The 26,270-nt window shown below is 38.8% G+C and overlaps 1 protein-coding gene across 2 annotated transcripts in view; it reads right to left on the reverse strand.

Annotated features, from left to right (window-relative positions):
- ZSWIM5 (zinc finger SWIM-type containing 5) overlaps positions 1-26,014 on the reverse strand; it is a 248,798-nt gene extending 222,784 nt beyond the window's left edge. Inside the window, exon 1 of one of the 2 annotated variants that reach the window (XM_058552236.1) lies at positions 25,255-26,014. In XM_058552236.1, coding sequence (XP_058408219.1) covers positions 25,255-25,849 — 595 coding nt within the window. In that variant the 5' untranslated portion in view covers positions 25,850-26,014. The remainder of the gene's footprint in view (positions 1-25,254) is intronic. The other variant, XM_058552234.1, reaches the window with a different exon arrangement.
- Positions 26,015-26,270: the final 256 nt, after the last annotated feature.

Genomic DNA, 26,270 nt, shown 5'->3' on the forward strand with positions numbered 1-26,270 from the left:
GGGGCCGGCCCCCTGGCTTGGCGGTTAAGTGCACGCGCTCTGCTGCTGGCGGCCCGGGTTCAGATCCCAGGCGCGCACCGATGCACCGCTTCTCCGGCCATGCTGAGGCCACGTTCCACATACAGCAACTAGAAGGATGTGCAGCTATGATATACAACTATCTACTGGGGCTTTGGGGGAAAAAAATAAATAAATAAATAAAATAAAAAAGAATACAATCTTACTTACAATTGCAACAAAAAGAATAAAATATCTAGGAATAAATTTAACCAAGGAGGTGAAAGACCTAAACACTGAAAACTATAAGACATTTTGAAAGAAATCGAAGATGACATAAAGAAATGGAAAGATATTCCATGCACATGGATTGGAAGAATAAATATAGTTAAATTGCCCATACTACCTAAAGCAATCTACAGATTCAATGCAACCCCAATCAGAATCCCAATGACATTCTTCACAGAAATAGAACAAAGAATCCTAAAATTTATATGGAACTTGAAATCAACAATTCAAAGAGCTTTATGCACCCCTATGTTCACTGCAGCATTATTCACAATAGCCAAGACATGGAAGCAACCCAAGCACCCATCAAGTGATGAACCGATAAAGGAGATGTGGTATATATATACAATGGAATACTACTCAGCCATATAAAAAGACAAAATTGCCCCATTTGCTATAACATGGATGGACCTTGAGGGTATGATGTTAAGCGAAATAATCCAGACAGACAAAGACAAACAGCATATGATTTCACTCATATGTGGAAGATAAACAAACACCTGGATAAAGAGAATAGATTAGTAGTTACCAGAGGGGAAAGGGGTTGGGGGGGGTGGGCAAAAGGAGTAAAGGGGCACATATATAAGGGACAGATAAAAATTAGACTATTGGTGGTAAGCACGATGCAGTCTATACAGAAACTGATAAATAGTAATGTACACCTGAAATTACACAATGTTATAAACAATTATGACCTCAATAAAATAATCAGAAAAAAATTAAACATTGAGTTACCATATGACCCAACAATTCTATTCTCAAAAGAAATAAAAAGATATGCCCACACAAAAGCTTGTTCATAAATGTTAATGGCAGCATTATTCATAACCGAAAGGGAAAGAACTCCAAAGTCTAACAACTAATGGATAAACAAAATGTAGTATATCCATACAATGGAGTATTATTCAGCCACAAAAAGGAATGAGGTACTGACACATGCTACAACACAGACGAACCTTGAAAACATTACGCTATAAAAGAAGCCAGTCACAAAAGATCGCACATTATATGATGCCATTTATACGAAATGTCCAGAATAGGCATAGAGACAGAAAGTAGTAGTTGCTTAGGGCTAGAGGAGATGGGAGGATTGTGGAGTCATATTAAAGGGCACAGGGTTTCTTTTGAGATGATAAAAATGTTCTAAAATTGACTGTGGTGATAACTACCCATATCTGTGAATATACTAATTCTACACTTTAAAAGAGTGAGTTGTGTGGTATGTGAATGGTATCTTACTAAAAGTGTTAAGGGAAAAAAAAGAACGAAAGCAAGCCTGCTGTGAGAGCCCCCAGTTCCAAAATACTAAGTCTCTTCAGGGACACTGCTGAGACTCTCCAAGTCTTTATTGGGCAGCCTTGGGCTCAAAGCAAAGAGAAGGTAACTTCCTTACTAGAATCTCCCATCAATGCTAACTTGTCTTGATGGTTTGCTAAATGACATTTACCACATAGCTATATAACTGCAGTAAGCTAAAATCCAACTATTTCTCAATTTTTCAATTCTAATCTCTAAGTGAATAGGTAATGGGGAGTAGCTGCTAGAAAACCATTCACTACTAAATAAATTTCTAAATAAAACTACACTAAAAAGCAAGAAATAAAAATGTAAGATTTTGGTCAAGAGACTTCTTTTGTTGCTAATTATCCTAATGACATATTAAAAATATTTGCAAGGGACAACACAAGAGATGACAGTCTACAAACCTCTGCAATTAGCAGCCCGATAATGTATCAAAGAAACATTAATAAAGCAGATTCAACAACGTTATATTTGATCTTTAAAACCGACATAACAGACCTGATTTTAATATCACATAATGTGTACCTTAGCAACAGACGGTGTTTATTGTTTATTGGTTAAATAAAGTAAATTCATGAACACAAAGAAAAGTAACATCAGGGAGCAGATGACATTTGACATCCAGGTTATCACTGGGGCATCTCTTGGTACTCCCTTGCCCGATGTTGACAGTAAATGAACAAGTACAGTGGCCAAAGCCTAAAAAGGGGATGGTAACTAGACTCAGACTTTTCAGTCATGACAGTCACCCCATCTGGTAAACCATCTAGACAAGCAGAGATTCTGGCCAAGAATCTAGAATGGAGATTAGAGGAGGGAGACAGTGACATCAGTTGTGTCTGGAGACTGGCTGTAGTGGCAGAGGTTGTAATTCACCCATTAATCTTACACTTGTAAATTCCCCAGAAAAAGAGACCAAACAGAATGCCAGAGGAGTTGTTCCCACATGGGGTGAATTTACTATATGAAATGAATCCAAGAGCACAAGGAATGCAAGGACCAGATACTCCCTTCAGCACGAAGGCATTCATTTCTCTAACTCCCAGGAGAGCTAGCTGCTAGCAGCTCACAGCTGTCCTCTCGCCACAAAATGCCCTCAACCAAAGTATCATGGGTTGAGTTCTCTGAGAGCAGACACTGACATGGAGTTTGGGATATGCAAGATACTTACTAGAAACCAACGCCTGTGAAGGAAAGGCATCAGAAGCAGGATCGAGAAGAGGAAGAAACCAAACTGCAATGCAGGCCTGACAACCAGGTATGGCTCTCTGGAGCAAGTACTGCCTGTCAAAGAGTTCCATGTTAGGCTGAAATAGCTGGACCTTTATATCCCCACCTTGCTCAGCCATTTGCAAGCTGTCCCTAGAAGACTGTGACCTCAGGTAAAGCAGCTCTATGTAGCTGAGGCAGACCCTGAACCAGCTGACAGTTGGAAGCCATCCACTGAAAGCACCTCCTGCAGGTGGGAAGGGGAACTATGTGTTCATCTCCATCTCTACCGCAGAAAGAAACTGCCCCACCCAAGACTATGCCCCCACCCCTCAGGTCAGCCCACATCTAATTCCATAGAACTCTGAAGTGTTATCCTAGCTCCAGAGTTCCCAAAAGGATTGACTCAAGTCTCTGTTGCAGCTGCATCAGTTCAATCTCTCTGCCCTCCTAATCTTGCTTCCCTCACTCCATTACAAGTGTTGTTCCTCAGTAAACTTTCTGCAAGCAAATCTCCATCTCAGAGCCTATTTCCCAGAGAACATAACCTAAAAAACCAGATTCCACAGGAAGATTCAATAAAGAAGTACCTATAGCCCACTCTGTTCAGTAACCTCATAGGATATTATTTTATTTCAGCTAGTGCAAATCATTAAAACAGCTGTCTATGCCACAATAATGTCAAGCCATCATTCTGTTGAAACAAAAAAAGCAACTTATTCAGCAGCATTAGATAAGCAGCAGAACAGGATGAATATATCAGAAATGCCAAAACTGAAATATTCAACTAGTAGAAGTAACAAATAGTAGAGTTGTGCTAACATTTAAGAAAATAAAGTAACCATACTATTCATAACCTGAAAATGAGTAGAATAAAAAACGTTAATGAATCACATTCCCCCATATTATATACATCAAGGTTCATAGGCAATAGAGGAATTAATTGCAGAATTTTTATCAAATACAGCAGATTCATTTGCATAAATTAGTGGTTCCTGAACTTATCTGAGTCGTAGCTCCCTTTGAGTATTAAATGAAAGTTGTGGATTGTCTTCTCTGAAAAAAATGTCCATATGCATTTGTAAAATCTGAAAATAACTTCAAGAGTTCACGGATCCTCGAAAGCCATTTACACGTGCCAGGTTAAGACCCCTTGACATAAATCAGGTTTATAATAGTAAGAGGACATCTCTCTAACCCTTGTGAATTTAAAATGCAAAAGATGCCCACCAAAAAATGCAGCAGAATAAACCATATTGTCTTTAACTTATTTTAATTACATTATACAAGAAATATGTAAATAGGTTCTCACCATAAAATAATTCAAACAACACAGAATAAACTAAATTTTCTCTTGGTCCCCACCCATTCCCCTTTCTCTTCACAGAGATTATTTATATGTTTCATGTAAATCCTTTCAGATTTTTTTCAATGCTTTTTCAAAAACTTATATACCTATTAAAATGTAGAGCATTACTTTGGGTAAACTGTGTTAGGAACTAGCATTTAAACATAACAAAGGGGAGAGAAAAGTCAAGATGGCGGTGTAAGCAGACTCTGAACTCACCTCCTCCCGCGGACACAGCCAATTTACAACTACTCGTGGCAAAACTACCCCTGAGACAGAACTGAAAACTGGATAAGAGGAACTCCTGCAACAAAAGACAATCCTAGTTGAGGTGGAAGAGGCAGAAACTCCCTTCCAGAGAGAAAAACGCCACTTTCACAATCCACAGCGCCTCCCGGCCGCCAGGGAGCAGCCGACAGGTACGCAGCCCTCCCTGGAGGAACGGGGCCCTGAGCCGGGGAGTGTGCCCGCTGTGAGCATTTTGTGGACCCAGCACAATCAAGACAAGTGGCATAATATCTGACTTTGCCTGCTACTAAAACATTGCGGAGTACCCCCAGAAAAGCTGGCTATCAAAGAAATTAAAAACAGGTCTTAAAGGGCCCACCTGCAAACTCACCCATTTGAGAAAGCAACCTAAATCACGACAAAGAAAGGCGCATAGTGCTTTGGTGAAAAAAGACTCATCCGATAGGCCCTGAGTGCATCTCGGTGAGAGGTGAGAGCTCTCCAGGGACTGGGACATTGGCGACCATTGTTGTGGCCTGGTGTGGGCGTGCTGACACAGACGCCATTGGACTTCTCCCTGCGGCCTGCTAGCCCAGGTATGCCCCACCCACTAGAGAACCAATTTAATCCAGCTCAGCCAGGGCAGGCAGCTCACCCTAGAGATTGGCCCCACCAAACAACAAGCCCTCAGGCAACTTGTGGGCCTGCATAGATTTGTGACTGGATTCTCTGCAGCCTGGCAACTAAGCCCACTTCGGTGGGGCAGGGCACGCACAAGCAACGGGTGGAGAGTGCGGGGCTCCCACCGTGGAGAGACTGGGTCCACTTCAGGAGGTCAGGGCATGCACACGGGGCAGGACTGTGTTGACTGTGTGTGTGGACCTGGGGGCAGCAAGGCTTCTCAGCTGCAGAAGACTTGTGTTTCTCAAAGACCCATACAAGGGGGTTTGCCCCACCTTCCAAAGCCTGAAACAATTGGGTGCTCCCTTGCCTGAGGCCAGACCCACCCAGCTGCAAGCATCAGAGAGCTGACAAGAGACATAAAGACTGGAGGCTTATAGCATTTGTAAGGCCCTGAGCTTAACAACCTGCCACGCTGGGGGCCTACTCACTTAAAAGGTATACTGAAACATAAATGTGGTATTAGAACTTGCAGCCAACTGTGCTGGGGCTCCCCACACCTGATAAAGAGACTGAAGGGCCCACAACAACCACAAAGAGCTGAGCATTACAACAGCTGACCAGGAGCATAATTCGGCCTCCCTGGGCACATAGAGAGAGAGCAAACAGGCCACAACAGAAGGACACACGTAATCCACATAGGGGTCACCCCTGGAACATTGAGAACTGAGGGAAGCACACGGCAGGCCTCCGAAGGTATCACTTGTATAAGGTCACCTATCCAAGAGCAGGAGACATAGCCGACCTACCTAATATGTAGATACAAGCACAGGGAAAGAGGCAAAATGAGGAGGCAAAGGAATACGTTCCAAGTAAGGGAAAAGGACAAAACCCCAGAAAAGGAACTAAGTGAAACAGAAATGAGCAACCTACCTGACAGAGAGTTCAAACTAAGAGTGTTAAGGATGCTCACTGATCTGGGGAGAAGAATAGATGAACTCAGTGAGAATGTCAATGAAGAAATGGAAGATATAAAAAAGAACCAATCAGAAATGAAGAATACAATACTGGAAATGAAAAATTCACTAGAGGGACTCAAAAGCAGAGTAGAGGATACAGAAGAATGGATCTGCAAACTGGACGAAAGACTAGAAGAAATTACCCAAGCTGAACAGGTAAAAGACAAAAGAATTAAAAAGAGTGAGAACAGTCTAAGGGACCTCTGGGACAACATCAAGCACACTAACATCCGTGTTACAGGTGTCCCGGAAGGAGAAGAGCGAGATAAGGGGGCAGAGAATCTATTTGAAGAAATAATAGATGAAAACTTCCCTAACCTAAGGAAGGAAACAGACATCCAGGTACAGGAAGCACAGAGAGCCCCAAACAAGATAAACCCAAAGAGGCCCACACCAAGACACATCATATTCAAAATGTCCAGAATTAAAGATAAAGAGAGAACCCTAAAAGCCGCAAGAGAAAGACAAGTTACATACAAAGGAAACCCCATAAGGTTACCAGCTGACTTCTCAGCAGAAACCTTACAGGATGGAAGAGAGTGGCATGATATATTTAAAGTGCTAAAAGGGAAAAACTTACAGCTAAGAATACTCTACCCAGCAAGGTTATCATTCAAAATGGAAGGAGAGATCAAAAATTTCCCAGACAAGCAAAAATTAAAGGAGTTTGTCACCAAGAAACCAGTGCTACAAGAAATGTTGCAGGGACTGATTTAAGGGGAAAAGAGAAGACCACAAATAGGAAAAATTATCTATTTCCATGACAAGAGGGTAATGGATACAAATGCACAAAAACGAGGTTAGATATGATATCAAAAACATAAAAGGAGGGAGGAGGGGAGTTAAAGAGTACAGCGTTCAGACAGAAGTCAAACTCAAGTGACCATCAATTCTGTATAGAAGAAAAAAGGAACAGAGAAGGACTACTAAAACACAGAGGAAAAAAAAGTTAAAAATGGCAGTAAGTACATACTTATCAATAGCTACTTTAAACGTCAATGGACTAAATGATCCAATTAAAAGGCACACGGTGGCTGACTGGATAAAACAACAAGACCCATATATATGCTGCATACAAGAGACACACTACAGACCTAAAGACACTCACAAACTGAAAGTGAAGGGATGGAAAAAGATACTCCAAGCAAATGGCAATGAAAAGAAAGCTGGGGTAGCAATACTCATATCAGACAAAATAGACTTTAAAACAAAAACTGTAAAATGAGACAAAGAAGGGCTTTACATAATAATCAAGGGAACAATCCAACAAGAGACTATAACACTTGTAAATATCTACGCACCCAATGTAGGTGCACCTAAATATATAAAGCAATTAACAGACATAAAAAAAGAAATAGACAGTAACACAATAATAGTAGGGGACTTTAACACTCCACTTACACCAACGGATAGATCATCCAAACAGAAGATCAATAAGGAAACACTGGCCTTAAATGACACACTAGAACAGATGGACCTAGTAGATATATACAGAGCATTCCATCCAAAAACCGAAGAATACACGTTCTTTTCAAATGCACATGGAACATTCTCCAGGATTGATCACATATTAGGCCAAGTCTCCATAAATTTAAGAAGATTGAAATAATACCAAGCATCTTTTCTGACCACAACGGTATGAAACTGGAAATCAACTATAGGAAGATAATCAGAAAAGCCCCAAATACATGGAGATTAAACAGAATGCTACTGAACAACGACTGGGTCAATGAAGAAATCAAAGAAGATATCAAAAAATACCTGGAGACAAATTAAAATGAAAATATGACATGCCAGAATTTATGGGATACAGCAAAAGCAGTTCTAAGAGGGAAGTTTATAGCAATACAGGCCTATCTCAACAAACAAGAAAAATCTCAAATAAACAATCTAACAATGCACCTAAAGGAACTGGAAAAAGAAGAAGAAACAAAGCCCAAAATCAGCAGAATAAGGGAAATAATAAAAATCAGAGCAAAAATAAATGAAATAGAGACTAAAAAAACAATAGAAAAATTAATAACGCCAAGAGCTGGTTCTTTGAAAAGATAAACAAAATTGACAAACCTTTAGCTAGACTCACCAAGAAAAAAAGAGAGAAGGCACAAATAAGTAAAATCAGAAATGAAAGAGGAGAAATTAAAACAGACACCTCAGAAACACAAAAGATTATAAGAGAATACCATAAAAGCTATACGCCAACCAATTCAACAATCTGGAAGAAATGGATAAATTCTTAGAATCATACAACCTTCCAAAACTGGATCAAGAAGAAGTAGAAGATTTGAATAGACCAATCACCAGTAAGGAGATCAAAACAGTAATCAAAAACCTTCCCAAAAATAAAAGTCCAGGACCAGATGGCTTCCCTGGTGAATTCTACCAAACATTCAAAGAAGACTTAATACCTATGCTTCTCAAACTCTTCCAAAAAATTGAGGGGCGGGGGGAGCTCCCTAACTCAATCTACGAAGCCGACATCACCCTGATACCAAAACCAGACAAGGACAACACAAAAAAAGAAAATTACAGACCAATATCACTGATGAACATCGATGCAAAAATCCTCAACAAAATACTAGCAAATCGCATACAACAATACGTTAATAAGATTATACACCATGATCAAGTGGGATTTATTCCAGGTATGCAGTGATGGTTCAACATTTGCAAATCAATCAATATGATACACCACATTAATAAAATGAAGAATAAAAATCACATGATCATCTCAACAGATGCAGAGAAAGCCTTTGACAGGATACAGCATCCATTTATGATATAAACTCTGAATAAAATGGGTAGTGAAGGAAAGTACCTCAACATAATAAAGACCATATATGACAAACCCACAGCTAATATCATCCTCAATGGTGAAAAACTGAAAGCTATCCCTCTAAGAACAGGAACCAGACAAGGATGCCCACTCTCACCACTCCTATTTAACACAGTACTGGAAGTCCTAGCCAGAGCAATCAGGCAAGAAAAAGAAATAAAAGAGATCCAAATTGGAAAGGAAGAAGTGAAACTCTCACTATTTGCAGATGACATGATTTTATATATAGAAAACCCTAAAGAATCCACCAGAAAACTTTTAGAAGTAATAAACAAATACGGTAAAGTTGCAGGATACAAAATCAACATACAAAAATCAGTTGCATTTCCATACACTAACAATGAAGTAGCAGAAAGAGAAATTAAGAAAACAATCCCATTTACAATTGCAACAAAAAGAATAAAATACCTAGGAATAAACTTAACCAAAGAGGTGAAAGATCTGTACACCGAAAACTATAAAACATTGCTGAAAGAAATTGAAGAAGACACAAAGAAATGGAAAGATATTTTGTGCTCTTGGATTGGAAGAATTAACGTAGTTAAGATGTCCATACTTCCTAAAGCCATCTACAGATTCAATGCAATCCCTATCAAAGTTCCAACAACATTTTTCACAGACATAGAACAAAGAATCCTAAAATTTATATGGAACAACAAAAGACCCCAAATAGCTACAGGAATCCTGAGAAAAAGGAACAAAGCTGGAAGTATCACACTCCCTGATTTCAAAATATACAACAAAGCTATAGTAACCAAAACAGCATGCTACTGGCACAAAAACAGACACACAGATCAATGGAATAGAATCGAAAGCCCAGAAATGAACCCACACATCTATGGACAGCTAATCTTCAACAAAGGAGCCAAGAACATACAATGGAGAAAATAAAGTCTCTTCAACAAATGGTGTTGGAAAAACTGGATAGCCACATGCAAAAAAATGAAAGTAGACCCTTACCTTACACCAAACACAAAAATTAACTCCAAATGGATTAAAGACTTGAATGTAAGACCTGAAACTATGAAACTTCTAGAAGAAAACATAGGCAGTACGCTCTTCGACATCGGTCTTAGCAACATATTTTCAAGCACCATGTCTGACCGGGCAAGAGAAACAATAGAAAAAATAAACAAATGGGACTACATCAAACTAAAAAGCTTCTGCACAGCAAAGGAAACCATCAACAAAACGAAAAGACAACCTAACAATTCGGAGAAGATATCTGCAAACCATACATCTGATAAGGGCTTAATCTCCAAAATATATAAAGAACTCATGCATCTCAACAACAAAAAAACTACCAACCCAATTCAAAAATGGGCAAAAGACCTGAACGGACATTTCTCCAAAGATGATATACAGATGGCCAACAGGCACATGAAAAGATGTTCGACATCATTAACTATCAGGAAAATGCAAATCAAAACTACAATGAGATATCACCTCACACCCGTCAGAATGGCTATAACTAACAAGACAGGAAACAACAAGTGTTGGAGAGGATGTGGAGAGAAGGGAACTCTCATACACTGCTGGTGGGAGTGCAAACTGGTGCAGCCACTATGGAAAACAGTATGGAGATTCCTCAAAAAATCAAGGATAGAACTACCATATGATCCAGCTATTCCACTGCTGGGTATTTATCCAAAGAATTTGAAAACACCAATGCATAAAGATACATGCACCCCTGTGTTCACTGCAGCGTTATTCACAATAGCCAAGACTTTGAAGCAACCTAAGTGCCCATCAAGGGACGAATGGATAAAGATGTGGTATATATACACCACGGACTACTACTCAGCCATTAAGAAACGATGAAATCCAGGCATTTGTGACAACATGGATGGACATTGAGGGTATTATGCAAAGTGAAATAAGTCAGAGGGAGAAGGTCAAATACCGTATGATTTCCTTCATTAAGTAGTAGATAATAACAACAACAAACACACACATAGAGACAGAGATTGGATTGGTGGTTACCAGAGGGGAAGGGGGGAGGGAGAAGGGCGAAAGGGATAATTCGGCACATGTGTGTGGTGATGGGTTGTAATTAGTATTTGGGTGGTGAACATGATGTAATCTGGGCAGAAATAGAAGTATAATGATGTACACCTGAGATGTATACAATGTTATAAACCAATGTTACTGCAGTAAACAAAAAATTAAAAAAATAAAATAAAACAAAAATAACAAATGGGGGGCCAGCCCAGTAGTGCAAGCAGTTAAGTGTGCGCGTCCACTATGGCAGCCCGGGGTTCGCAGGTTCAGATCCCTGGCACACACCAACGAACTGCTTGTCAAGCCACGCTGTGGCGGCATCCCACATAAAGTAGAGGAAGATGGGCATGGATGTTAGCTCAGGGCCAATCTTCCTCAGCAGAAAAAAAAAGAGGAAGATTGGCATCAGATGTTAGCTCAGGGCTGATCTCTCTCACAAAAAAAAACTAAATAAATAACAAAAGATAGATACTAGCGATGTTCCTAATATCAGCAAATTGTAGTGTTGCTGCGCTTAATGACTTTTTCATATAACTCTTTCCTGAATCTAGTCTATCCATTTAAGTCAATTTGACCCACAAGTTCCAAATCTGGTTTGGAACAAGCTAGTATATAAATCAATCAATAAGCAATTCAACCAACATCTACTAAGCACATTCAATGTATATCACTGTGCTAGGTGCTACAGAGCAGTGGTTCCCCAACATTTAAACCTGGAGAGCTTGTCAAGAATACAGATTCCTGAGCCCCACTCCAACCTCAGTTAACTAGAGTTTCCAAGAGTGGAGTCCCAGAATCTGTATTTTACCAAAACTTCTCAAGTGACTTGAGTAAAGTGTAAAGCAGCCAGTGCTGGGAATCACTGCCATGAAAGTCATAGAAATGAACAAGACTAAGAACTCTTGTCTTCTTTCTCAATTCATTTCCACAAAAATCTCTTAAAAGTCCATTATGAAACCTACCAGGTATTATGCTGGATGCTGAATATATTGTAGGATACAGTTCTTGCCCTGGAAGCACTTGCAGACTGGAAGGGAAGACAATACCTGTAACAAACTATTATAACACAAGCTGAAAGTGGAAAGTGCTATCTGCCACCTCACTAAAATGTATGCCCCATGAAAGCAGGAACTTTGTTTTATTCATTGCCACATCTCCAGTGGCTACACCAGAGCCTCGCACATAATAGGTGCTCAACAAACAATCGTTGAATAATACAAAGGACTGAAGTGGAAGAAAAACTAATTTCAACTAAGTAGATAAGGAAATGGCACTTTTAAGAATAGATGCATATGGTAGTTCTATCCTTGCTTTTTTGAGGAATCTCCATACTGTTTTCCATAGTGGCTGCACCAGTTTGCACTCCCACCAGCAGTGTATGAGAGTTCCCTTCTCTCCACATCCTCTCCAACACATGTTGTTTCCTGTCTTGTTAATTATAGCCATTCTGACGGGTGTGAGGTGATATCTCATTGTAGTTTTGATTTGCATTTCCCTGATAGTTAGTGATTTTGAACATCTTTTCATGTGTCTGTTGGCCATCTGTATATCTTCTTTGGAGAAATGTCTGTTCAGGTCTTTTGCCCATTTTTTAATTGGGTTGTTAGTTTTGTTGTTGTTGAGATGCATGAGTTCTTTATATATTTTGGAGATTAAGCCAGCTATTCCACTGTTGGGTATTTATCCAAAGAACTTGAAAACACCAATTTGCAAAGGTACATGCACCCCTGTGTTCATTGCAGCATTATTCACAATAGCCAAGACTTGGAAGCAACCTAAGTGCCCATCAAGGGATGAATGGATAAAGAAGATGTGGTATATATACACAATGGAATACTACTCAGTCATAAGAAACGATGAAATCCAGCCATTTGTGACAACGTGGATGGACATTGAGGGTATAATGCAAAGTGAAATAAGTCAGAGGGAGAAGGTCAAACACCGTATGATTTCCTTCATTAAGTAGTAGATAATAACAACAATAAACAAACACATAGGGACAGAGATTGGATTGGTGGTTACCAGAGGGGAAGCGGGGAGGGAGGAGTGTGAAAGGGATAATTCAGTACATATGTGTGGTGATGGGTTGTAATTAGTATTTTGGTGGTGAACATGATGCAATCTATGCAGAAATAGAAGTACAATGATGTACACCTGAAATTTTTACAATGTTATAAACCAATGTTACTGCAATAAACAAAAAATTAAAAAAAAAAAAAAAAAGAATAGATGCATAGACTGTTAAGAGGCAAGCAAGGGGAAAAGAGAGAGAACTAATATTCACAATATCCCTACAATGTGTAAGAAATTCCAAGCTGACTTTGAATACATTATTTCACTTAACTATGATATAAACATTCTGAGATAGTACTGTGTCTCCATTTTACAGATGAAGAAACTGAGGCACAGAGAAGTTAAGTAACTTGTCATCCAAGTTTAAACAGCTAGAAAGTGGTAGAAGTAGGATTTGAATCTAGGTCTCCAAAAATAAGGATTAGGAATTTAGACCTCATTCCCTAAGAAAGAGAACGTCTTTGAAAGTTTTCTTTTTCCTTTTTCTCTTTAGAATATTTGCTTTTTCAATAACAGCTTTATTGTGATATAATTCATATATCATTAAATTCATCCTTTTAAAGTGTACAATTCATGGGCCGGACCCATGGCTTAGCGGTTAAGTGCGTGCGCTCCGCTGCTGGCGGCCCGGGTTCGGATCCCGGGCGCACGCCGACGCACTGCTTCTCCGGCCATGCAGAGGCCGCGTCCCACATACAGCAACTGGAAGGATGTGCAGCTATGACATACAACTATCTACCGGGGCTTTGGGGGAAAAATAAATAAATAAATAAAATCTTAAAAAATAAATAAATAAATAAATAAATAAAGTGTACAATTCAGTGGTATTAAGTATATTCACAGATTTGTGCAACCATCACCACTATCTAATTTTAGAACATTTTCATCACCCCAAAAGGAAACCCCATATCCATTAGTAATTACTTCCTCTACCTACCAGCCCCTGGAAACTACTAATCTACTTTCTGTCTCTAGGTTTTGCTTATTCTGGACCTATAAATGGAATCATATAACATGTGGTGTTTTTTTTTTAACTTATTTATTGTCATAAAATATACATAATATTTACCATTTAACCATTTTAAATGTACAGTTCAGTGGCACTAAGTACATTCACACTATTGTGCAACCATCACCACTATCCATCTCCAGAATGTTTTCATCATCCCACAATAAAACTCTGTGTATCCATTAAATAATAACTCGCTATTCTTCTCTGCCCCCAGCCCCTGGTAACATGTATTTTACTTTCTGTCTCTATGAACTTGCCTATTCTAGGGTAGCTCATATAAGTGGAATCATACAATTTTTTCCCTTTTGTGTCTAGCTTATTTCACTTAGCATAATGTCTTGAAGGTTCATCCATGTTGTAACATGTATCAGGATTTCCTTCCTTTTTAAGGCTGAATAATATCCCACTGTATGTATATACCAGATTTTGTTTATCCATTCATCTGTCAAGGGACACTTGGGTTGCTTCCACTTTTTGGCTGTTGTGACTAATGCTGCTAGAAACATGGGTATACAAATATCTGTTCAAGTTCCTGCTTTCAATTCTTTTAGTTATACACCCAGAAGTGGAACTGCTGGATCATATGGTACCTTTATGTTTAATTTTTTGAGGAACTGCCCTACCATTTTCCACAGTAGCTGCACCATTTTATATTCTCACTAGTGATGCACAAGGGTTCCAATTCCTCCATATCCTCACTAACAGTTGTTATTTTCTGGTTTTTTGATAATAGCCATCCTAATGGGTATGAAGTGGTGTCCCCTCGTGGTTTTGATTTGCATTTCCCTAATGATTAGTGATACTGAGCATCTTTTCATGTGTTTATTGGCCATTTGCATATCTTCTTTGTAGAAGTGTTTATTCATGTCCTTTGCCCATTTTTTAATCGGGTTGTTTGTTTTTTGTTGTTGAGTCATAGGAATTCTTTATATATTCTGGACATTAATCCCTCATCAGACATGTTGATTTTGAGTGGCTAGTTGGGTATCCATTTAGAAATATCTAGCAAGCAAATATACATGCTGATCTTGAATTCCAGAGGAAGAAACAACGATGTAGACTTAACAATCATATTATTTGCACAGTGACATTTGTAAAGTACTTTCACATATATTAGTTTATTTAGAATCTCACAAAAGTCCTGACATTTTTACAGATGAGAAAACTTAGGCAGATCTCCTGACTCCAAATCCCAAGATTCAGATAATTGGAAGTGCTTCAGAGAGGCAAAGGGAAGAAGCAGCTGGCCAAGCTGATAGTTCTGGGCCCACCTCAAACTCCAAAACAGCAAATTTTTCTGCTGCAAAAACTGGAATACCATCTAAGAGTTCATTTGAAAATGAGCAGAGCTGCTTTAAAAAAATTTTAAACCATTACAATATACGATGCTATCTGATGTTCATAAAACAGTAATTGAAGCTATAGAAATAAATAAGATTGCTAAATTGGAAAGCCTGGGGCAAGAAGGTACATTCTACTTTTGTGGGGTGAGAGAATAAAGAAGGAAGGTAGAAAGAAAACCAGAATGGTGAAGTAAAACAAAAATCTAGGAAGAAGCATTTCAAGAGGAAGGTGCAGTACACTACAGAAAATTCTATACAGAGGTCATGAAGGATGAGGAGTGGACAAAGGATACCATGTTTGGTAATCATGAGGTCACTGGTGACCTTTAAGAGATCAATTTTAATATAGTGAGTGAGAACACAAGTCAGATTGAAAAGGCTTCAGAGGTGGGGGGAAGATTGAAGAAGGAAAGGTAAACACAGAACACACTCAACAATTTTGGTATAAGAACAGTGAATATATAGCACGTAAAAGTGCTAGCTAGGCCTTGTTCTAAATACTTTACATATTAATTAATTTATCCTCAAAACAATCATTGGTACCATCATTCTGTCCATTTACAGTTGAGGAAACTGAGACAGTGAGTAGCCAGAATTCTGAGGCTACCCGCTGCACCGTTCCTGCATACATATGATAATATATAATATATTATAATATTATATATATCACATAACATATAATATGTGATAATATTTATGGTATATATATGCAAATACATATGATAGTAAAGAGTATAATAACATAATATTGAGTGAGAGAAAAGATTAGCAAGATTATTTTTTCACAATGGGGAACCATAACATGGGAAGGATTTTATATCACTTACATCAACGTATGTTGATGCTTGCCAGTCATGTCACTTTATCAGGTGTTGATAGATTTAAGCAAAATAAAAACAGGCTAGCTTTTCCTGAATGTATTAATGCTAAAGGCTTCCATTCAACAAAACCAGGAACAAATAAGGAAAAAAATGTAATCTTCATGGCTTTCAAAGACATAATACATTTTCCTGTTGCTTACAGACCACAAGATAATGAATGAATGGACCAAAATCTATTCCACTGATTAGCTCTATCACATATTTGTACCTAAAAGAAGAATTTTTTATAAAGGATTATATAAAGATAAGCTATTCTAAAGACAGAAATCTGTAAAATTTATTCTGAGAAAAAAGGATTAATATCTGTAATATTTTTGTCATCTTCCTGCCTGATTCAATGTTACCCCTTTGAATCAACTATGGACTAGAGTATTACAAAGCAGAGAAATGTCAATACAGAAGGAATTTCATGAAGGGTTAATCTAACTTGTGAGCAACAAATAGTGTTTTCAATCTTTATGGCAATAGCCATAATTTTAACATTTCTTATAATTGGAATTATATTAAAATAGAGCAATATATCCAGCTGTCCCCATTTCTCCAATTAATCACTTCCTCCAATAGTAACTTTGCCTCCATAGTAACTACCTCTATTTTTAGAAAACATCGTGTTAAATGCTATTTTATGTGTATCCTATACTAAACTGTGTACTCCTTAAATATAGACATTATGTTCTATTTTGCACAGAACATTAAAAAATGTTAAAGTTTTATAAATGAATGAATGAATGAACAGATGAAGAAAATTATACCTTAGCATTACACTACATTTATACAAGTGTCTTTTGATGGTGACAACGACAAAGAATTTATATACTTTTGCATAAGACCTTTCCAAAACACAGATACACATTCTTTAAGTCGTTAAGAGAATAATTTCCTTGAGATCCATTAATAAACCTAAAGATAGGTAAAAGAGAATAGATTGAAGTAGAAAAGAAAGTTGACACAGCCCAAAGCATTTGTGTAATAAATATTACATAATGTTTTGATTGCCTACAATAAGTTTAAAAACATTGATAACATTAATAGAGACAATCATTTTTCTAGAGCAGTGTTTTTTAATCTTGGCTGCACATAAAACTACCTAGGAGCTTTTTTAAAATTCTGAAATTCAGTTCTCATTCTCAACAGATTCTCATTTAATAAATTTGGTAAGTCCTGGACACTGTCTTTAAAAAGTCTCCCCCAGGTGATTTTAATGTGAAACCAAGATTGGAATCCACTATTCTCTCCTTTAAAATAAAATTTTTGAAGTATAATTTACATTCAACAAAATTTACAATTTTAAGTGTACAATAAGTTTTAACATGTAACCACTACCATAATCATGACAGAGAACATTTTCATCACCTAAATAAGTTTCCTCACACCCCACTTCCCTCTCCCCTAGCAATCACTGATCTACTTTCTCTCACTATAGCTTTGGGCTTTCTAAAATTTCATATACATGGAATTATACTATATGTACTCTTTTCAGTTTGGCTTCTTTTATTTAGCATAATGTTTGTGAGATTTGTCCATGTTGCTAGGCTATCAGTAGTTCTTTTGTATTGCTTAATAGTATTCCATTGTACAGATATACAATTTCTTTATTCAGCCTTTTGATAAGCATTTGAGTTGTTTCCAGTTTAGGGCTATTCTGAATAAAGCTGCTCTGAATATTCAAGTACAAATCTTTAGATGAACATATGTTTTCATTTCTCCAAAGTAAATACCTAGGAGAGGCTTACTGAATCTTATGATTAAGTGTATGATTAACTTTATAAGAAATTGGTTTCCAAAGTGGCTGTATCATTTTGCACTCCCACCAGCGATATAAGAGTTCTAGTTGCTCCACATCCTTGCTACCACTATGTATTTTCAGTCTTTTATTTTTAGCCATTCTAGTGTGTGTGTAATAGCATCTCCTTGGGTTTTAATTTGTATTTCCCAAAGGACTAAATGATAATGAGTATACAAACAACTGTTCTTAAGGCAAGAAAACCACTAGAAAGGGTACTTCATCTTTTGATTCAATAGTCTATTTTTAAAGAAAGTAACAATGATATTCTGTTCTGCATACCACATTCATCACTCCATTATAATGAGAAGCAAGCATATGACCAAAAAACACGTATATATAAACTTTTCAAAAACAGGTTTCTGAGACTCTCTTACAGTCAAGTATGCACACAGTTTATAACCTCCTACCTACATAAAGATGGCAACATAATGTAGTCCTTAGAAGCTTAGGCTCTAGTATCCAACCTGGGTTTGTATTCTAAGGTAGGAAAATACAAAGTATTTTGAAATGATTACCACCAAAAACAGGTAAACAATTATTTACTAAGCCTTACACAAAACGAGAGACTAAATGTTCAATGAATGAATCAAGAACTAGTTAATAACCTCCAAGGCCATATTTTTTAAATCTATGTAATGTTTTAAAAATCAGAAACATCCAGAAATTACAAAATGCCAGTATGTCTCCTAGACTCCAGTTACATATAAATCAATGAAGAGAGATGTCTATATTACATAAATATAAAAAAGTTATATAACAATTTACTCATTCATTCAATAAACATTTACTGAGCACCAACTTAGGGCATATCACATATATTCTAAGGGGGAGAACACTTTTTCTCAATACTGAGAACCAAAAATTAATCAGTTGGCTATATACGACTTTGCAAAGTATCAGAGTAATTTACCATATGATAATACAATGCTAAAGCTAATATTAGAATGAGTGTGATTTCCTCAGCATACCAGTCGATGACAGGCTAAAAGAGGCCAAGAAGCATGCTGCCTAGACCAGGAAAGAAATAGGCCTATAAATAAACCACAAGGGAGAAAATTCACATAAAAGTAATCTGGAATAGATTGTAGTCTATTTCTAATATCAAATACTAATTCTAAACCATATTAACTTGGGGTTTGGAAATAGGTGAAGACGCAGTTCATATGCTTTCAGGGTTACCTATTTCTAAAGACAAGTTATAAATACTTTAAGGGTTACCTATTTCTGAAGACGTTTGAAATGGTATGCATGAAAAAAAAAATCCCACAGTAATATGTTCATCCATGCATGATGAGTGCTGCATTACCCAGTCATCATTTTTATACAGAATAATGACAGGTTTAACCTTTAAACAACCACTTAACTTGTCAAAAAAGTCCCACATATATTAAAAATATTTAATAATCAATCGTGCAAATTGAATCAATTAAATTGAAATAATGCTTACCTAATAAAATGAATGTGGTGATTTCTAATTTAAGCTATATCCAACGTAAAAGTTTAAAAGTCACATGAAACTGTTACACAACAAGAAACAACTATGGGAAGCTGTTATGAGTTGAATTGTGTACCCCCCCAAAATAGTATGTTAAAGTCCTAACCCCCAGTACCTCCAAACGTGACCTTACTTAGAAACAGGGTCGTTGCACATGCAATTAGTTAAAATGAGGTCACACCGGAGTACAGTGGGCCCCTAATCCAATATGGCTGTTGTCATTATAAAACAGCCATGTGAAGACAGAGACACATAGGAAGAATGCCACGTGACTATGAAGGCAGAGACTGGAGTTATGCAGTTGCATGCCAAGGAATGCCCAAGATTCCCAGCAAACCAACAGAAGCCAGAAAAAGGCAAGGAGGGATTCCCCATAGGTTTCAGAGGGAGCATAGCCTCGCCGATGCCTTGATTTCAGACTTTTAACCTCCAGGACTGTGAGACAATGAATTTCTGTTGTTTTAAGCCACCCGGTTTGTGGCGCTTGGTTGCAGCAGCCATAGGAAATTATTACAGCATTTTCAGTGTCTCCTGTACATTAATGTCTTTATTTTTTTAACTTATTTTCTAAATTATAAAACAGTAAACTTGACTTTTTGGGGGTACAGTTCTGTACATTTTAACACGTATATATATTCACATAACCATCACCATAATAGGATACTGACTTTAATAGCCATCCCTGAAACAAGAGAAATGAAACTATTTCACATAGGCATAAATTTCTAACCCTTTCACTTCAAAATTTAGACTTTGTACTCACACTTCAATAATATATTTTTTAAATTCCTAAAATAGAGATAACCTCTAAAATAAAATCCACTATCTTTAGTTTATTCATTATCTTTATAATCTTAAGGGGGCTGGCCTGGTGGCACAGTGATTAAGTTCAGCATGCTTTGCTTTGGCAGCCCAAGGTTCGAGGGTTCGGATCCCGGACACGGACCTACACCACTTGTCAAGCCATGCTTTGGCCACAGCCCACATACAAAATAGAGGAAGACGGGCACAGAAATTAGCTCAGGGCCACTCTTCCTCACAAACACAAAAAAAATCTAAAGCTCTATCCTTGAGAAAGTCACCTTCAATAAGAATTCGTCTAAAGCTTTCATTTGAAGAAATTGATAAATCACCATTCTTCACACAAAACAGATGGTTAATATAGAAAATACACACATGTTATACCACACACTACTTAATGCTATCAGTTTATTATACAGGTAAGTATGGAGTTTTCCCCGTATCTTCTAATATCACATTCATACTAAAAATTCAGGCTTCTCTCTCTCTCCTTTTTTTTTCTTTTTTAGTTTTATAACACTGAGAAATCTGTTCTTACAATCACTATTCAACATTCATTGAATATTAAGATATGTGTGTGATGCTCTGGAGTGGAGAGGAAGAGAAAGAACTCATTGCTTAAAAAAAAAAGCAATGTGATTTTAAAACTTGGTAAGTTTCTAGTCTAAAAAATGTTACCACTTACCACTTAAAGGTATGCAGCTGCCTCCTGTGCTGGACTATCTTACATATAAATTAAGCCATTTTTTCCCCACATGAAGTTTTATTATGATTTTATATCCAGACTAACTTACAATGCTATAAAGCTTTTTAGGTAAGGATATCTTTTGTTCCTCTAAATAACATAGATCAAAACAAATTATATATAAAAATCAACAACTGTTAATACTTGTTACTGCTGCATTTCACAAAAGCTGTACTATAGGAAAATTTCACAGATGTTTATTGATAATATAAAAGTGCTCATAATTATAAACTTACTACTTGATGTTTAAGTTATGGACAACTTCCTGAAATGGACATTTTTATTATTATTGACTTTGTAATTACACTTCTTCCACATAATGTAGTACTTAACATTGTGGCTCTTGTCTTGAGACTATCCAAGGACAAATGACATGCTTATTAGAAAATGTGTAGGCTACAATGGAATACTACTCAGCCATAAGAAACGATGAAATCCAGCCATTTGTGACAACATGGATGGGCATTGAGGGTATTATGCAAAGCGAAATAAGTCAGAGGGAGAAGGTCAAATACCATATGATCTCACTCATTAAGGAGTAGATAATAACAACAACAAACACATAGAGAAAGAGACTGGATTGGTGGTTACCAGAGGGGAAGGGGGCAGGGGCGAGGAGGGCAAAAGGGATAGTTAGGCACATGTGTGTGGTGATGGATTATAGTTAGTATTTGGGTGGTGAACATGAAAACATGATGTAATCCATGCAGAAATAGAAGTATAATGTTGTACACCTGAAATTTATACAATGTTACCACAATAAACAAAAAAAAACAGAAAATGTGTAGGTTAAAAATATAGGGTTTTGTTGAAGTCAACTGTCAGAATCTATGAAAATTTCTGCATAAATATTTACATAATTAATATTACCAGCACAAAAGGCCCCTGCACGCCTTTACCCAATTTTTAAAAATCTAAATACCCAAATAAATATAATATTTCTGCGTTTAAGAGAGAAAAACTGGGCCGGCCCCATGGCTTACTGGTTAAGTGCACACGCTCCGCTGCTGGCGGCCCGGGTTCGGATCCCGGGCACACAACGACGCACCGCTTCTCCGGCCATGCTGAGGCCGCGTCCCACATACAGCAACTACAAGGATGTGCAGCTATGACATACAACTATTTACTGGGGCTTTGGGGGAAAATAAATAAATAAATAAAATCTTTAAAAAAAAAAAACAGAGAAAAACTGTTAATGCTTCTTTTCCCTCAATCAATTCAAATTTCCCTAAGAAGGCACAAATCTCCTTTAAGTTTTACCAAACAGAGAAATTAATTTAAAATATGATGAATAGCAAAAAAGGGTCAACATCTTAAAATTATTAGTAAATTATAGTCGTCCCATTCTTATACCATCTGCCGACTCCTGAATAAGTATTTTCCCAAGGTTTATACTACGGCTATATATCCATGGGCTTCTTAAGCAGGTTAAAAATGCAGATGCTTAAAACATCTGAACTCTATTACCTTCACAATACTGAAAGATCAGACAGTAAGTCTATTCCTGCAGCTTCAAATTTACAGATGTCCATGAAAGACTAATTTACAATTTTCCCCTTTTAAAAGGAACAATACTTCTGATTCAGCACTGTTATGTAAAAGAAATGTATCCTTTGAGCATGACAACCTATAGTTCTCCCATTTGTTTACATCAAGCTGGGAAAGGTTGAGTTCAGATTCAGAATCTGATCCTTTCTACAGAGTACTTGCTTTCCATCAATCCATGAGTTCCCATTACCACATTCTATGTGGAAAGTAATTAGAAGTTACCAAATTTAATATACCTACACTTTGTACGAGTTTCTTTATTGTTGTCTAATTTATTTTCCTTAAAAAATTTTTTGTGCTGTGCTGTTTTCTTCATTTTCTAAAGGTATTTATTTACTTTTATTTTAATGTCTTTTTGTTTTCTTCATTTAAATCTCCTTATGAATCTTTTCTTTAAAACGATGTTGTTACAGAAATACCCTAACGTCCCTTCCTTCCTAAAGCATCAGGCTTCAGTAACTTCCCAATTCTGAGGTTATAATTACGGCTTGGAAATATGCAGAATTTTTAATTAGCACCACTTAGTAATTAAATTGAGTTTGAAGTGAAGTTATAAACTGAAGAACATGATTACTATCTTCCTATATACAAATCACTTTTTCACTCATCTCTTGGCAATACTTTTATAAAACCTATCATCTAGATTAAGTCACATACATTTTAAGAGATGAGAGATGTCTCTAATTTTACATGTTAAAAGGTGGCTCACGCCAAGATACAGAACTCAGAATGATACAGAATGGAATACAGTGTATCCCTGTCTTCCATACCCATTAGCATAAATTAAGGTCAGAAAAATAAACATTACACAGCACGTGGTTCTCAAATAGCATTACTTAAAAGTGATTAATTCATTCTCCTGCCTTCATCTATGAAATCCAAAGTGAAAATCAGAAGATATGCTTATATATGGCTTTTTTCCAGCCCCTGAGACGACCATACAAGAGCTCATCACCTCAATAAGCACGCCAACTATCATATTATAAAAGAAAAATACCTGATTTAAACATGACCTGGATCACCCACAAAATCTGATTTCATTTGGAACTTGACATTATAGCCACTTTCAAAATATATATCTCTCTAAAACTCTTCCTCTCTCTCATTTGCCCCCTCAAGTATGAAAATTCTTTCAAATCTCTCTCTTACTATAAAACAGCTCAAATTGACACTTTTTAATTTAAAATATTTTAAACAAGAACCTTAAAAGTTAACTGATCTAAACCCATACGAAGAATAAAGTTTCCAGACTAACAGAGAAATGCCTATATTCATGTTTTCAATATTTCGGTATTAAAGCTGTACACCTTAATTATCTGATTATTCAATTCATTCTTTCAAAAATACACACAAATACACAAAGGACTAGCCTTTTTCAAATAAAACTTTCTCAATCCACTGTCACTGTACTCTGACACAGGATAAATTTCGATAAATTTACATTTCACATTTGCAAAACAAATTGTGATATATTGTTGTTTTAAAAAGAAACAGAGGATTCAACGACTTTCGATAACCAGAAGTAGATTACTTTATACGAAACACCACAATGTACTACTCTTCAAAAGAAAAAAATTTCAAATATGTTAGTTTTACCTGGGGAGGAGAGAGCTAGATGTTTGGGGGAATGTGTGTATGTGTTCCTGTGCTTAAAGCTAAAAACAACATCTCTGCAACTCCTTTCAAAAATCAATATTTTTTCAATAAATATGAGCATACACTGTACAATAAAATGCATAAAGATAATGTGCACTTCCAGAATGCTGTAATAATCCAAACAGGAAAAAATCAGTGTTTTCATCTTCCACATAGCAAGTCAATGTTAAACAATGTCATTTTTTTCCCTTTCTCCCTAACCATTCCACAAATCAGGACCACTGTATTTGTACATTTAATAAGATTAACAAACTGACTAGAAGCTCTGGAGGAGCAAAAGAAATCATTTTTCATTTTCCCACGAACAAAAAGATAAAAGCAAATACGAAGACTTGTTAAAGGAAAAGCATTTGAAAAACCCAACGTGACCAGCTTTTGATTTACCCCAGTCTCACAAGGAAGACAGACCCCACCCCCACTCCAGATTGTGTAGCTTTTTTTTCCTTGGGTGGGGGTGTGGAGAAGAGAAGCTGTCACATTTCCATCTCCGGTTATTGTTAAGTCCCCAGTCTAGATGCCCACGCATCACTGGTCCAGGGAAAAAATATTAAAGCAGATAATTTAAATTGTCTGAAATGCGCAGTATTTTGTGTTTTTTTCCAATTTTAAAGTTAATTATTCCCAGCTTCAATTAGCTAAGACTATAGATTACCTTTGACAGCCTGTCCCTCAAACATTCCCTATAAGACCGCTTGCTCCAGATTCACTAACAATTGTCTCCTCTCTAAACTTAAATTAGAAAAGCGCATTTCCGAAATTAGGAATGCCTTTTTGCATTCCTCCCTATCTTTTTTGCCTTTGGCGTGAGGTGTAGAATGAAGAGTAAAAAAGACACCTATTCGCTCTTCAAACAAAAAGAAATAAGGGTAGAGGGCCAGTGGGAGAAAGAGCAGCAGTGGACCTGAATGAAACGTTGAGAAAAGTTTTTTATGTGACTAGTTTGTCATTCGGCAGGGGAGCAGGAGTCGGGCAGAAAGCCGGGGTCTCGGCCCAGGGCTCGTGCAGAGAGAAAGCACCTGCCGTGGAGGAGGCCGGGGACCGGAGAGGAGCCGGGAGAGCACCTACCGACTTGCAGCACGTTCTCCACGGAGCCGCTGTCCAGCAGACGGATGCCCCGGCGGAACGGCAGCCCCTCGCCGCCGCCACCGGCCGCTCCGGCCCCCGCGCCCAGACCGGGGGACGCCCCCGCTGCGGCGGCCCCGGGGGCGGAGCCGGCCGGAGCGGCGGCCCCGGGGGGTGGCGGCGGCCCCTCCTCGGCCGGCGAAGCCCCCGCGGCGCCGCCAGCGGCGCCGGCGCCGGGGCCGCCCCGGTACTGGAAGCTGGAGTACATACAGATCTCCCGCTCATTCCGCGGGAAGGACCAGTAGACGATGCGGCGCTGCACCGGCTCCGGGATCCGCTCGAAGCGCTCCTCCACCCGCTCGTACGCCCACTTTTCCGCCACCGTCTTAGCGGCGCAGTCCAGCAAGGACTCGGGCTGCAGGTGGGGGCGGGCCCCGGGGTGCAGGCAGCTGCCGCCGACGCCCCCCACCCCGCCGCCGGCCGTCCCCGGCGAGCCGCGAGGGTGGTGAGCCTGCGGGCTGGGCCACGAGCACAGGCGCTTGGCCGGAGAGACTGGCGGCGGCGAGAGCAGCTCCTCCCGCTCACCTCCTTCCGCCATTGCTGGGGACTGACTGACGGAGGCGGCGGCGGCGGCGGAGGCGGCGGCGGCGGAGACCCCGGCCACGGCCACGCGCCCCGCGCAAGCGCCCAGCTGCGGCGTCGGGGTAGGGGGAGAGGGGCGGGGCGAGCAAACGCGCGAGCCGGCCGGCCCGCGTGGGGAGCCTCGGCTCGTCCGGTGCGCGCGCCGCGAGGGCCGACGCGGGCGGCCTGCGGACGAGCGTTTGGCGGCGCGCGCTGTCCGGGCCGCCGCGAGCGCGAGAAGGGGCGGGAGCGAGCGTGGGCCGGCGGCGCGCACTAGGAGCAGACAGCCCGGAACGCGCACCGAGCGCTCGCGCGGGGCCGACGGCCACCTAGGGGCGAGCAGCGCCGTGCACCCTCGCCAGTCCGCGCGCCTCCGACCCACCTGCCGGCCGGCCAGC

This window comes from Diceros bicornis, chromosome 13, assembly GCF_020826845.1.
Source record: "Diceros bicornis minor isolate mBicDic1 chromosome 13, mDicBic1.mat.cur, whole genome shotgun sequence".
NCBI lineage: Eukaryota > Metazoa > Chordata > Mammalia > Perissodactyla > Rhinocerotidae > Diceros > Diceros bicornis.